The sequence below is a fragment of the Phoxinus phoxinus genome (assembly GCF_949152265.1).
Source record: "Phoxinus phoxinus genome assembly, chromosome: 17".
Lineage (NCBI taxonomy): Eukaryota > Metazoa > Chordata > Actinopteri > Cypriniformes > Leuciscidae > Phoxinus > Phoxinus phoxinus.
The window spans coordinates 34,232,952-34,245,451 of NC_136892.1; the positions used below are offsets into that span (position 1 = coordinate 34,232,952).

General features: G+C 47.6%; 1 protein-coding gene across 4 annotated transcripts in view; it reads left to right on the plus strand.

Moving 5' to 3' along the window:
* Window positions 1-12,500, plus strand: part of LOC306984493 (uncharacterized protein) — a 15,055-nt gene that overhangs the window by 1,273 nt on the left and 1,282 nt on the right. The window contains exons 2-6 of one of the 4 annotated variants that reach the window (XM_079585938.1): window positions 3,286-3,386; window positions 4,165-4,345; window positions 4,683-4,813; window positions 7,777-7,851; window positions 8,177-8,283. In XM_079585938.1, coding sequence (XP_079442064.1) covers window positions 4,233-4,345; window positions 4,683-4,813; window positions 7,777-7,851; window positions 8,177-8,283 — 426 coding nt within the window. In that variant the 5' untranslated portion in view covers window positions 3,286-3,386; window positions 4,165-4,232. Of the gene's footprint in view, window positions 1-2,581; window positions 3,387-3,511; window positions 4,346-4,682; window positions 4,814-7,776; window positions 7,852-8,176; window positions 8,284-12,500 lie in introns of those variants that run through there. The other 3 variants (XM_079585937.1, XM_079585939.1, XM_079585936.1) reach the window with 3 other exon arrangements.

Consider the following 12,500-nt stretch of genomic DNA (forward strand, 5'->3'; position numbering starts at 1 on the left):
CTCAGGGACATTTTTGCTTAGAGGATCAATCAGCTGGAATCTGGTGAAATACATAGATTATGCCTGTAACGCAGTTCAGAGGTTATGGGAAATAGGAGGTTGGAACTGGCGAACATTCAACAATTTTAATAATAAATGAATAAACAAATACAAAAACGAAAGTAAAGACGGCAGTCCCTCAAGGTCGACTGCCGCCACACATAATAAAACAAAACACAAAATAAAATAGTCCAAGCCTGGCCTCTCTCAATCTCCACTGTCGTCGTTCCTCCTTTTATGCTTCTGTTCCTCCAGTAGAGATACGTAGAGGCCTCGCGCTGTCCTCCCACAGCCCTCGACCTCTCCTGCTCGCCACAATGCCCTTCTGCCGAGCGGTTCCTCGTTTACTGTGGGAACGTCATACCTGCTCAGCCTGAGTCCCTTCACTTCATGCCTGCTCAGCCTGAGTCACTTTACTTCACGTCATGCCTGCCGAGCCTGAGTCACTTCACTTCATGCCTGCTCAGCCTGAGTCACTTTACTTCACGTCATGCCTGCCGAGCCTGAGTCACTTCACTTCATGCCTGCTCAGCCTGAGTCACTTTACTTCACATCATGCCTGCCGAGCCTGAGTCACTTCACTTCATGCCTGCTCAGCCTGAGTCACTTTACTTCACGTCATGCCTGCCGAGCCTGAGTCACTTCACATCATGCCTGCTCAGCCTGAGTCACTTCACATCATGCCTGCTCAGCCTGAGTCACTTCACTTCACTTCATGCCTGCCTAGCCTGAGTCACTTCACATCATGCCTGCTCAGCCTGAGTCACTTCACTTCACGTTATGCCTGCCGAGCCTGAGTCACTTCACATCATGCCTGCTCAGCCTGAGTCACTTCACTTCACGTTATGCCTGCCGAGCCTGAGTCACTTCACATCATGCCTGCTCAGCCTGAGTCACTTCACGTCATCCCTGCCGAGCCTGAGTCACTTCACATCATGCCTGCTCAGCCTGAGTCACTTCACATCATGCCTGCCTAGCCTGAGTCAATTCACGTCATCCCTGCCGAGCCTGAGTCCCTTCACATCATCCCTGCCGAGCCTGAGTCACTTCACGTCATCCCTGCCGAGCCGGAGTCCCTTCACATCATGCCTGCCGAGCCTGAGTCACTTCACGTCATCCCTGCCGAGCCGGAGTCCCTTCATGTTATGCCTGCCGAGCCTGAGTCCCTTCACATCATCCCTGCCGAGCCTGAGTCACTTCACGCCATGCCTGCCGAGCCTGAGTCACTTCACTTCACGTAATGCCTGCCGAGCCTGAGTCTCTTCACATCACGCCATGCCTGCCGAGCCTGAGTCACTTCACTTCACGTAATGCCTGCCGAGCCGGAGTCCCTTCACATCATCCCTGCCGAGCCTGAGTCACTTCACGCCATGCCTGCCGAGCCTGAGTCACTTCACGCCATGCCTGCCGAGCCTGAGTCTCTTCACATCACGCCATGCCTGCCGAGCCTGAGTCTCTTCACATCACGCCATGCCTGCCGAGCCGGAGTCCCTTCACATCATCCCTGCCGAGCCTGAGTCACTTCACTTCACGTCATCCCTGCCGAGCCGGAGTCCCTTCACATCATCCCTGCCGAGCCTGAGTCACTTCACTTCACATCATCCCTGCCGAGCCTGAGTCACTTCACTTCACGTCATCCCTGCCGAGCCGGAGTCCCTTCACATCATCCCTGCCGAGCCTGAGTCACTTCACTTCACGTCATCCCTGCCGAGCCTGAGTCACTTCACTTCACGTCATCCCTGCCGAGCCTGAGTCACTTCACATCATCCCTGCCGAGCCGGAGTCCCTTCATGTTATGCCTGCCGAGCCTGAGTCACTTCACTTCACGTCATCCCTGCCGAGCCTGAGTCACTTCACATCATCCCTGCCGAGCCTGAGTCACTTCACATCATCCCTGCCGAGCCGGAGTCCCTTCATGTTATGCCTGCCGAGCCTGAGTCACTTCACTTCACGTCATCCCTGCCGAGCCTGAGTCACTTCACATCATGCCTGCCGAGCCTGAGTCACTTCACTTCACGTCATCCCTGCCGAGCCTGAGTCACTTCACATCATGCCTGCCGAGCCTGAGTCACTTCACTTCCTGTTCCCCTGCACGGGCCTGGCCCGCCATCCCTCCCCCAAGACCTCCTCCGCTCCACCACCCTCCTGGACTTTCTTGCTATGTCTAGTTTTGATTTTTGTTGGGCGTCAGGAGCCGCTCATTGAGTGGGGGATCTGTAAGGTCAAGTATTGTTATGTGTAACCGCTGTTGGCAAACGCAACCTCCATGTTCTTGTTTTTGAAGCCATGTTTGCCATGCCACACCAAATCATTGTCTTACGTTTGATCTTGTTTTGAGTATAATTAAACTGCACTTGGATTCTGCAAACTTGCCTCCGGTGGACTTAATGTAACACACACACACTGCCGTATTTACTAGTTGTAATATTAACACTAGGCTATATAGAGAAAAAAATGTGCCAAAATTCAGAAATCTTTGGAAGATATCACTGAACATTTATTTAACCATGGCAAAAGTATATTTTTTACTTATGTACATTTTTCATCTCTGTTTTTTGTGTTTATTTAAAAATAGACAAATCTGATATTGTTTTAATCTTATATCTCTTATTTAACATTTGAGATAGTTCTTTAATGCTGACCTAACTAGCAAAAGACACTATCTGGTTTTAAATCCCAGTTGTGCATGTGGGTTAATTATTAAAAAATGCCATTACTTTATATGAAAAAGTTAATAATTGTATTTTATTGAGAAAATATTTTAGCTTGTCTTGAATATTACCTTTTAATCTGTCATATGTTCATGTTACAGTTACATCTATGGGGCATGTTGTCACATTTCACTTCTAAAGTATATACTGTATTCATGAAACAAAACCACATAATTGTACTAAACATGTGGGAAACTAATGCAGGAAAAAATAACCCTAAGTAGGTTTACACAAAAGCGTTAGGTTGTGCCCCACTCTCCCCATTGGCTTTAATGTATAAAAACAGAGAATTCTGCCAGATTTGAGCTATTTTAAGTGTAAATGTGCTGTAATGGGGTTGAAGTAGTGCCACACATATTCAGGATTGGTGTAGAAGTGTAAGAATGGGGGACAAAACCCCTCAATATTGGTTTTGGCCAATATGCGAATATGCTTAGGGTTACGCTTGACAGTCCACCAGTGAATAAAACAATATTAAGTTGTCCAGGGCTCAGATTTCTCAGAATAACAGATAAACTGTTGTTTCTTTCTTTAGATTGCCGTTCACACGCAGGTGTGGAATTCCTCCTGACGCAGGGGAGGCGCAGCGACTCAAGGACAAACACGCCAGCCTTCCTTTGATTCGGTTCATCTGAGGTCAGAAGAGAAACTACAGATGATACAACAATGTCTTTTGTGTTTCTCATGAGAAATGACAGAAAATTAAAACCTTTTCACTTTGTCACTTCGAGATGAACATTAATGCAGAAACAAAACAAAGAAAACGTTTTGACTTTGTGTTGAATGTTCATGTCGGATATGCACAGACAGGACCCCTGTTATAGTGGTTTTTCCAGTAGAATAAGAATATGATTCTCTCGTTCATCTTCGACTGAGTGAGAGTTCAGTGGGAAACTGAGATGAATCTGTGTGTGATTACAGAACCGAGGCTGTTGTAGATATTGGTGGGCCGCCAAACGGCAGAAAACACACTGACTGACATGTGATCAATAAATGTTTTTTCTTTGGCTGATTCTTTAATCCCCATTCCTGAACATGTGCTCACAGTCTTGCAAAGTCGTTCGGCGCAACATTATTTTAAGTTTGGAATTCATCAGAATGATTTTTCGGCTGATATTCTTATTCAAATATTTGTAAAGATTTCTTGCATTACACAGTTCAGTGTTCTCTTGTGAATGATTTAATGAATGGCTTCTTTATTTGCTCCGTTCCTTTCTGATCTTTCTCATATTTGCCATCTGTCCTCCTGCGGGTTTGAGCTTATCATCTTTGCTAGTATGTAACCATATGATAGAATTCACTGGTGTTTTTCTTCATTCTCCACCTCCTTTTCAACACCATCGCGTTTGCTCAACATGAAAACAGTGCAAAGTATTCCAAGGCCAAGCTTGTAGATAAACCCCTGCTTTCCCAGGCCACTACAAAGAACATCCATCATTCCTCTCCGGAGCGTCCATCCCGAGACACCTCGAGTCCGCAGACATGAGTCTGGTGTTGTGTGTCGCAGTGCTGCTGTTCGGCTTTCCTCTCGGGAAGACGTTTGTTCTCCATCCTTCGCCTGAGGCGTCGTCCTCGTCCGCTGTGAAAACCAAGAGGTAAGAGCTGAGGTTTACAGAAGAACTCGTTTCAAGCGCATCTCTCGCCTTACAGACTTTTGTTTCGGAGAGGGTTTCATGCATTTTTACAGCTTTTAGTAGAAAACCTCGTAACAGTGTGATCAGTCATTATGAATCCAGATCACCTTGAAGTCCTGGGGCAAAAGTCAATCGACCTAATTTCTGGATGTTATCAGAAACCTTTACGGTTCTGTTGTGCACAGACTTAAGCATGTAATGTTCTGGAAATATAAATAGGGGCAACTTCTCCGGTGTCTTCTTACTGCACAAGATATTTGGCAAGGTCTACAAAGACGTGTGCGTGTGTGTGTTGCAGATGCAGAGGAGAACTAGAAATCAGGAAAATCCTTCTGGAATCTCTGAGCCTGCAGCAGGAGCCTCGTGTGTCCGTGTCCCGGATGAATCTTCTGCGTCACGCATTCAAAAACTCCATCTCGTCCTCTCCAGGTATGAAGTGCAGATTCTCAGGAGTGAAGAGCAGATCTCAGGTGTGAAGCGCAGATCTCAGGAGTGAAGCGCAGATTTCAGGAGTGAAGAGCAGATTTCAGGTGTGAAGAGCAGATTTCAGGAGTGAAGAGCAGATTCTCAGGAGTGAAGAGCAGATCTCAGGTGTGAAGAGCAGATTCTCAGGTGTGAAGAGCAGATCTCAGGTGTGAAGAGCAGATCTCAGGAGTGAAGAGCAGATTTCAGGAGTGAAGAGCAGATCTCAGGAGTGAAGAGCAGATTTCAGGTGTGAAGAGCAGATTTCAGGAGTGAAGAGCAGATTCTCAGGAGTGAAGAGCAGATCTCAGGTGTGAAGAGCAGATTCTCAGGTGTGAAGTGCAGATCTCAGGAGTGAAGAGCAGATTTCAGGAGTGAAGAGCAGATTTCAGGAGTGAAGAGCAGATTCTCAGGAGTGAAGAGCAGATCTCAGGTGTGAAGTGCAGATCTCAGGTGTGAAGAGCAGATCTCAGGTGTGAAGAGCAGATTTCAGGAGTGAAGAGCAGATTCTCAGGTGTGAAGAGCAGATTCTCAGGTGTGAAGAGCAGATTCTCAGGTGTGAAGAGCAGATTCTCAGGTGTGAAGAGCAGATTCTCAGGTGTGAAGAGCAGATCTCAGGTGTGAAGAGCAGATCTCAGGAGTGAAGAGCAGATTCTCAGGTGTGAAGAGCAGATCTCAGGTGTGAAGAGCAGATTCTCAGGTGTGAAGAGCAGATCTCAGGAGTGAAGAGCAGATTCTCAGGTGTGAAGAGCAGATTCTCAGGTGTGAAGAGCAGATCTCAGGTGTGAAGAGCAGATTCTCAGGAGTGAAGAGCAGATTTCAGGTGTGAAGAACAGATCTCAGGAGTGAAGAGCAGATTCTCAGGTGTGAAGAGCAGATTCTCAGGTGTGAAGAGCAGATCTCAGGTGTGAAGAGCAGATTCTCAGGAGTGAAGCGCAGATCTCAGGTGTGAAGAGCAGATCTCAGGAGTGAAGAGCAGATTCTCAGGTGTGAAGCGCAGATTCTCAGGTGTGAAGAGCAGATTTCAGGTGTGAAGAGCAGATTCTCAGGTGTGAAGTGCAGATCTCAGGAGTGAAGAGCAGATTCTCAGGTGTGAAGAGCAGATTCTCAGGTGTGAAGAGCAGATCTCAGGTGTGAAGAGCAGATTCTCAGGAGTGAAGAGCAGATTTCAGGTGTGAAGAGCAGATCTCAGGAGTGAAGAGCAGATTCTCAGGTGTGAAGAGCAGATTCTCAGGTGTGAAGAGCAGATCTCAGGTGTGAAGAGCAGATTCTCAGGAGTGAAGCGCAGATCTCAGGTGTGAAGAGCAGATCTCAGGAGTGAAGAGCAGATTCTCAGGTGTGAAGCGCAGATTCTCAGGTGTGAAGAGCAGATTTCAGGTGTGAAGAGCAGATTTCAGGTGTGAAGAGCAGATCTCAGGAGTGAAGAGCAGATCTCAGGTGTGAAGAGCAGATTCTCAGGAGTGAAGAGCAGATTTCAGGTGTGAAGAGCAGATTCTCAGGTGTGAAGTGCAGATCTCAGGAGTGAAGAGCAGATTTCAGGAGTGAAGAGCAGATTTCAGGTGTGAAGAGCAGATTTCAGGTGTGAAGAGCAGATTCTCAGGTGTGAAGAGCAGATTTCAGGAGTGAAGAGCAGATCTCAGGTGTGAAGAGCAGATCTCAGGTGTGAAGAGCAGATTTCAGGAGTGAAGAGCAGATTCTCAGGTGTGAAGAGCAGATTCTCAGGTGTGAAGAGCAGATTCTCAGGTGTGAAGAGCAGATTCTCAGGTGTGAAGAGCAGATTCTCAGGTGTGAAGAGCAGATCTCAGGTGTGAAGAGCAGATTCTTAGGTGTGAAGAGCAGATTCTCAGGTGTGAAGAGCAGATTCTCAGGTGTGAAGAGCAGATCTCAGGTGTGAAGAGCAGATTCTCAGGTGTGAAGTGCAGATCTCAGGAGTGAAGAGCAGATTTCAGGAGTGAAGAGCAGATTCTCAGGTGTGAAAAGCAGATTCTCAGGAGTGAAGAGCAGATTCTCAGGTGTGAAAAGCAGATTCTCAGGAGTGAAGAGCAGATTCTCAGGTGTGAAGCGCAGATTTCAGGTGTGAAGAGCAGATCTCAGGTGTGAAGAGCAGATCTCAGGAGTGAAGAGCAGATCTCAGGTGTGAAGAGCAGATTCTCAGGAGTGAAGCGCAGATTTCAGGTGTGAAGAGCAGATTCTCAGGTGTGAAAAGCAGATTCTCAGGTGTGAAGAGCAGATTCTCAGGTGTGAAGCGCAGATCTCAGGTGTGAAGTGCAGATCTCAGGTGTGAAGCGCAGATTTCAGGTGTGAAGAGCAGATTCTCAGGTGTGAAGAGCAGATTTCAGGTGTGAAGAGCAGATTCTCAGGTGTGAAGAGCAGATTCTCAGGAGTGAAGAGCAGATTTCAGGTGTGAAGAGCAGATTCTCAGGTGTGAAGAGCAGATTCTCAGGTGTGAAGAGCAGATTTCAGGTGTGAAGAGCAGATTCTCAGGTGTGAAGAGCAGATCTCAGGTGTGAAGCGCAGATCTCAGGTGTGAAGAGCAGATTCTCAGGTGTGAAGAGCAGATTCTCAGGTGTGAAGAGCAGATCTCAGGTGTGAAGAGCAGATCTCAGGTGTGAAGAGCAGATTCTCAGGTGTGAAAAGCAGATTCTCAGGTGTGAAGAGCAGATTCTCAGGTGTGAAGCGCAGATCTCAGGTGTGAAGTGCAGATCTCAGGTGTGAAGCGCAGATTTCAGGTGTGAAGAGCAGATTCTCAGGTGTGAAGCGCAGATCTCAGGAGTGAAGCGCAGATTCTCAGGTGTGAAGCGCAGATTTCAGGTGTGAAGAGCAGATCTCAGGTGTGAAGCGCAGATCTCAGGAGTGAAGAGCAGATTCTCAGGTGTGAAGCCCGGCTCGGCCCGTTTCATGAGTAAACCTGCTCTCTCTGCTCTATCCAGCAGGTAATTTAACGTTCCCAAAGGACTCGACAAACTCCACCTGCTGTACATTTTCCTCTCAGGTGTTCATGAAAGGTAAGCGTTCAAGCAGATCCTGCTATGACTGTACATGAATCACATCAAATCCCAAAATTAAAAGAAAGAAAATAACATTTTGCATAGAATCAGAGATGCTGAATGGGAAGGTTGTGTGACACTGTGATTAACTTGTGTTCATCATTCTCACTATAAATTAAAAGTCGTTACAACTGCACAATCTGCTCTACACTTACAGCAATGTAAGCAATGCCATGTTTTGTTTAGACATGATTTCTTTCCTTTCCTCTTGCTCCGGGTGAATAATGACCTGGAGAGACAGGAGAGGTTCCTCTAATCCTGCATGTCTTCTCTTGTGTGTCAGATTTGGGCTGGGAGCGCTGGGTGGTTTACCCGGAGAGCGTCACCTTCGTGCAGTGCAGATCCTGCGGCCCGAGCCTCTGTGCTGAGAGAGCATCTGCGACTGCGCAGGTGAATGTGTGTGTTTAACGTCTGCGCAGGTGAATGTGTGTGTTTAACGTCTGCGCAGGTGAATGTGTGTGTTTAACGTCTGCGCAGGTGAATGTGTGTGTTTAACGTCTGCGCAGGTGAATGTGTGTGTTTAACGTCTGCGCAGGTGAATGTGTGTGTTTAACGTCTGCGCAGGTGGATGTGTGTGTGTAACGTCTGCGCAGGTGAATGTGTGTTTAACGTCTGTGCAGGTGAATGTGTGTTTAACGTCTGTGCAGGTGAATGTGTGTGTTTAACGTCTGCGCAGGTGAATGTGTGTGTTTAACGTCTGCGCAGGTGGATGTGTGTGTGTAACTCTCAGATGAGTGTTTCTCTGCGTCTGCGCAGGTGAATGTGTGTGTGTAACTCTCAGATGAGTGTTTCTCTGCGTCTGCGCAGGTGAATGTGTGTGTGTAACTCAGATGAGTGTTTATCTGCGTCTGCGCAGGTGAATGTGTGTGTGTAACTCAGATGAGTGTTTCTCTGCGTCTGCGCAGGTGAATGTGTGTTTAACGTCTGCGCAGGTGAATGTGTGTTTAACGTCTGCACAGGTGAATGTGTGTTTAACGTCTGCGCAGGTGAATGTGTGTTTAACGTCTGCGCAGGTGAATGTGTGTGTGTAACTCTCAGATGAGTGTTTCTCTGCGTCTGCGCAGGTGAATGTGTGTGTTTAACGTCTGCACAGGTGAATGTGTGTTTAACATCTGCGCAGGTGAATGTGTGTGTTTAACATCTGCGCAGGTGAATGTGTGTTTAACATCTGCGCAGGTGAATGTGTGTGTTTAACATCTGGGCAGGTGAATGTGTGTGTGTAACGTCTGCGCAGGTGAATGTGTGTGTTTAACATCTGCGCAGGTGAATGTGTGTGTTTAACGTCTGCGCAAGTGAATGTGTGTTTAACGTCTGTGCAGGTGAAAGTGTGTGTTTAACGTCTGCGCAGGTGAATGTGTGTGTTTAACGTCTGCGCAGGTGAATGTGTGTGTTTAACGTCTGCACAGGTGAATGTGTGTGTGTAACTCTCAGATGAGTGTTTCTCTGCGTCTGCGCAGGTGAATGTGTGTTTAACGTCTGCGCAGGTGAATGTGTGTTTAACGTCTGCACAGGTAAATGTGTGTTTAACGTCTGCACAGGTGAATGTGTGTGTGTAACTCTCAGATGAGTGTTTCTCTGCGTCTGCGCAGGTGAATGTGTGTTTAACGTCTGCGCAGGTGAATGTGTGTTTAACGTCTGCGCAGGTGAATGTGTGTGTTTAACATCTGGGCAGGTGAATGTGTGTTTAACGTCTGCGCAGGTGAATGTGTGTTTAACTCTCAGATGTGTGTTGCTCTGGACTGAGCAGGTGGATGTGTGTGTGTAACTCTCAGATGAGTGTTTCTCTGCGTCTGCGCAGGTGAATGTGTGTTTAACTCTCAGATGTGTGTTGCTCTGGACTGAGCAGGTGGATGTGTGTGTGTAACTCTCAGATGAGTGTTTCTCTGCGTCTGCGCAGGTGAATGTGTGTTTAACGTCTGCGCAGGTGAATGTGTGTGTAACTCTCAGATGAGTGTTTCTCTGCGTCTGCGCAGGTGGATGTGTGTTTAACGTCTGCGCAGGTGGATGTGTGTTTAACGTCTGCGCAGGTGAATGTGTGTTTAACGTCTGCGCAGGTGAATGTGTGTTTAACGTCTGCGCAGGTGGATGTGTGTTTAACGTCTGCGCAGGTGGATGTGTGTTTAACGTCTGCGCAGGTGGATGTGTGTTTAACGTCTGCGCAGGTGAATGTGTGTTTAACGTCTGCGCAGGTGAATGTGTGTTTAACTCTCAGATGTGTGTTGCTCTGGACTGAGCAGGTGGATGTGTGTGTGTAACTCTCAGATGAGTGTTTCTCTGCGTCTGCGCAGGTGAATGTGTGTTTAACTCTCAGATGTGTGTTGCTCTGGACTGAGCAGGTGGATGTGTGTGTGTAACTCTCAGATGAGTGTTTCTCTGCGTCTGCGCAGGTGAATGTGTGTGTAACTCTCAGATGTGTGTTGCTCTGGACTGAGCAGGTGGATGTGTGTGTAACTCTCAGATGTGTGTTGCTCTGCGTCTGCGCAGGTGAATGTGTGTGTAACTCTCAGATGTGTGTTGCTCTGGACTGAGCAGGTGGATGTGTGTGTAACTCTCAGATGTGTGTTGCTCTGGACTGAGCAGGTGAATGTGTGTGTAACTCTCAGATGAGTGTTTCTCTGGACTGAGCAGGTGGATGTGTGTGTAACTCTCAGATGTGTGTTTCTCTGCGTCTGCGCAGGTGAATGTGTGTGTAACTCTCAGATGAGTGTTTCTCTGGACTGAGCAGGTGGATGTGTGTGTAACTCTCAGATGTGTGTTGCTCTGGACTGAGCAGGTGAATGTGTGTGTAACTCTCAGATGTGTGTTTCTCTGGACTGAGCAGGTGGATGTGTGTGTAACTCTCAGATGTGTGTTGCTCTGGACTGAGCAGGTGAATGTGTGTGTAACTCTCAGATGAGTGTTTCTCTGCGTCTGCACAGGTGAATGTGTGTGTAACTCTCAGATGTGTGTTTCTCTGGACTGAGCAGGTGGATGTGTGTGTAACTCTCAGATGTGTGTTGCTCTGGACTGAGCAGGTGAATGTGTGTGTAACTCTCAGATGTGTGTTGCTCTGGACTGAGCAGGTGAATGTGTGTGTAACTCTCAGATGAGTGTTTCTCTGCGTCTGAGCAGGTGAATGTGTGTGTAACTCTCAGATGTGTGTTTCTCTGGACTGAGCAGGTGGATGTGTGTGTAACTCTCAGATGTGTGTTGCTCTGGACTGAGCAGGTGAATGTGTGTGTAACTCTCAGATGAGTGTTTCTCTGGACTGAGCAGGTGGATGTGTGTGTAACTCTCAGATGTGTGTTTCTCTGGACTGAGCAGGTGAATGTGTGTGTAACTCTCAGATGTGTGTTTCTCTGGACTGAGCAGGTGGATGTGTGTGTAACTCTCAGATGTGTGTTTCTCTGGACTGAGCAGGTGAATGTGTGTGTAACTCTCAGATGTGTGTTGCTCTGGACTGAGCAGGTGAATGTGTGTGTAACTCTCAGATGTGTGTTGCTCTGGACTGAGCAGGTGGATGTGTGTGTAACTCTCAGATGTGTGTTTCTCTGCGTCTGCGCAGGTGAATGTGTGTGTAACTCTCAGATGTGTGTTTCTCTGCGTCTGCACAGGTGAATGTGTGTGTAACTCTCAGATGTGTGTTTCTCTGCGTCTGCGCAGGTGAATGTGTGTGTAACTCTCAGATGAGTGTTGCTCTGGACTGAGCAGGTGAATGTGTGTGTAACTCTCAGATGTGTGTTGCTCTGGACTGAGCAGGTGAATGTGTGTGTAACTCTCAGATGTGTGTTGCTCTGGACTGAGCAGGTGGATGTGTGTGTAACTCTCAGATGTGTGTTTCTCTGCGTCTGCGCAGGTGAATGTGTGTGTAACTCTCAGATGTGTGTTTCTCTGCGTCTGCACAGGTGAATGTGTGTGTAACTCTCAGATGTGTGTTTCTCTGCGTCTGCACAGGTGAATGTGTGTGTAACTCTCAGATGTGTGTTTCTCTGCGTCTGCGCAGGTGAATGTGTGTGTAACTCTCAGATGTGTGTTGCTCTGGACTGAGCAGGTGGATGTGTGTGTGTAACTCTCAGATGAGTGTTTCTCTGCGTCTGCACAGGTGAATGTGTGTGTAACTCTCAGATGAGTGTTTCTCTGCGTCTGCGCAGGTGGATGTGTGTGTAACTCTCAGATGAGTGTTGCTCTGGACTGAGCAGGTGGATGTGTGTGTAACTCTCAGATGAGTGTTTCTCTGCGTCTGCACAGGTGAATGTGTGTGTAACTCTCAGATGTGTGTTTCTCTGCGTCTGAGCAGGTGGATGTGTGTGTAACTCTCAGATGAGTGTTTCTCTGCGTCTGCACAGGTGAATGTGTGTGTAACTCTCAGATGTGTGTTGCTCTGGACTGAGCAGGTGGATGTGTGTGTAACTCTCAGATAAGTGTTTCTCTGCGTCTGCGCAGGTGAATGTGTGTGTAACTCTCAGATGAGTGTTTCTCTGCGTCTGCGCAGGTGAATGTGTGTGTAACTCTCAGATGAGTGTTTCTCTGCGTCTGCGCAGGTGAATGTGTGTGTAACTCTCAGATGTGTGTGTAACTCTCAGATGAGTGTTTCTCTGCGTCTGCGCAGGTGAATGTGTGTTTAACGT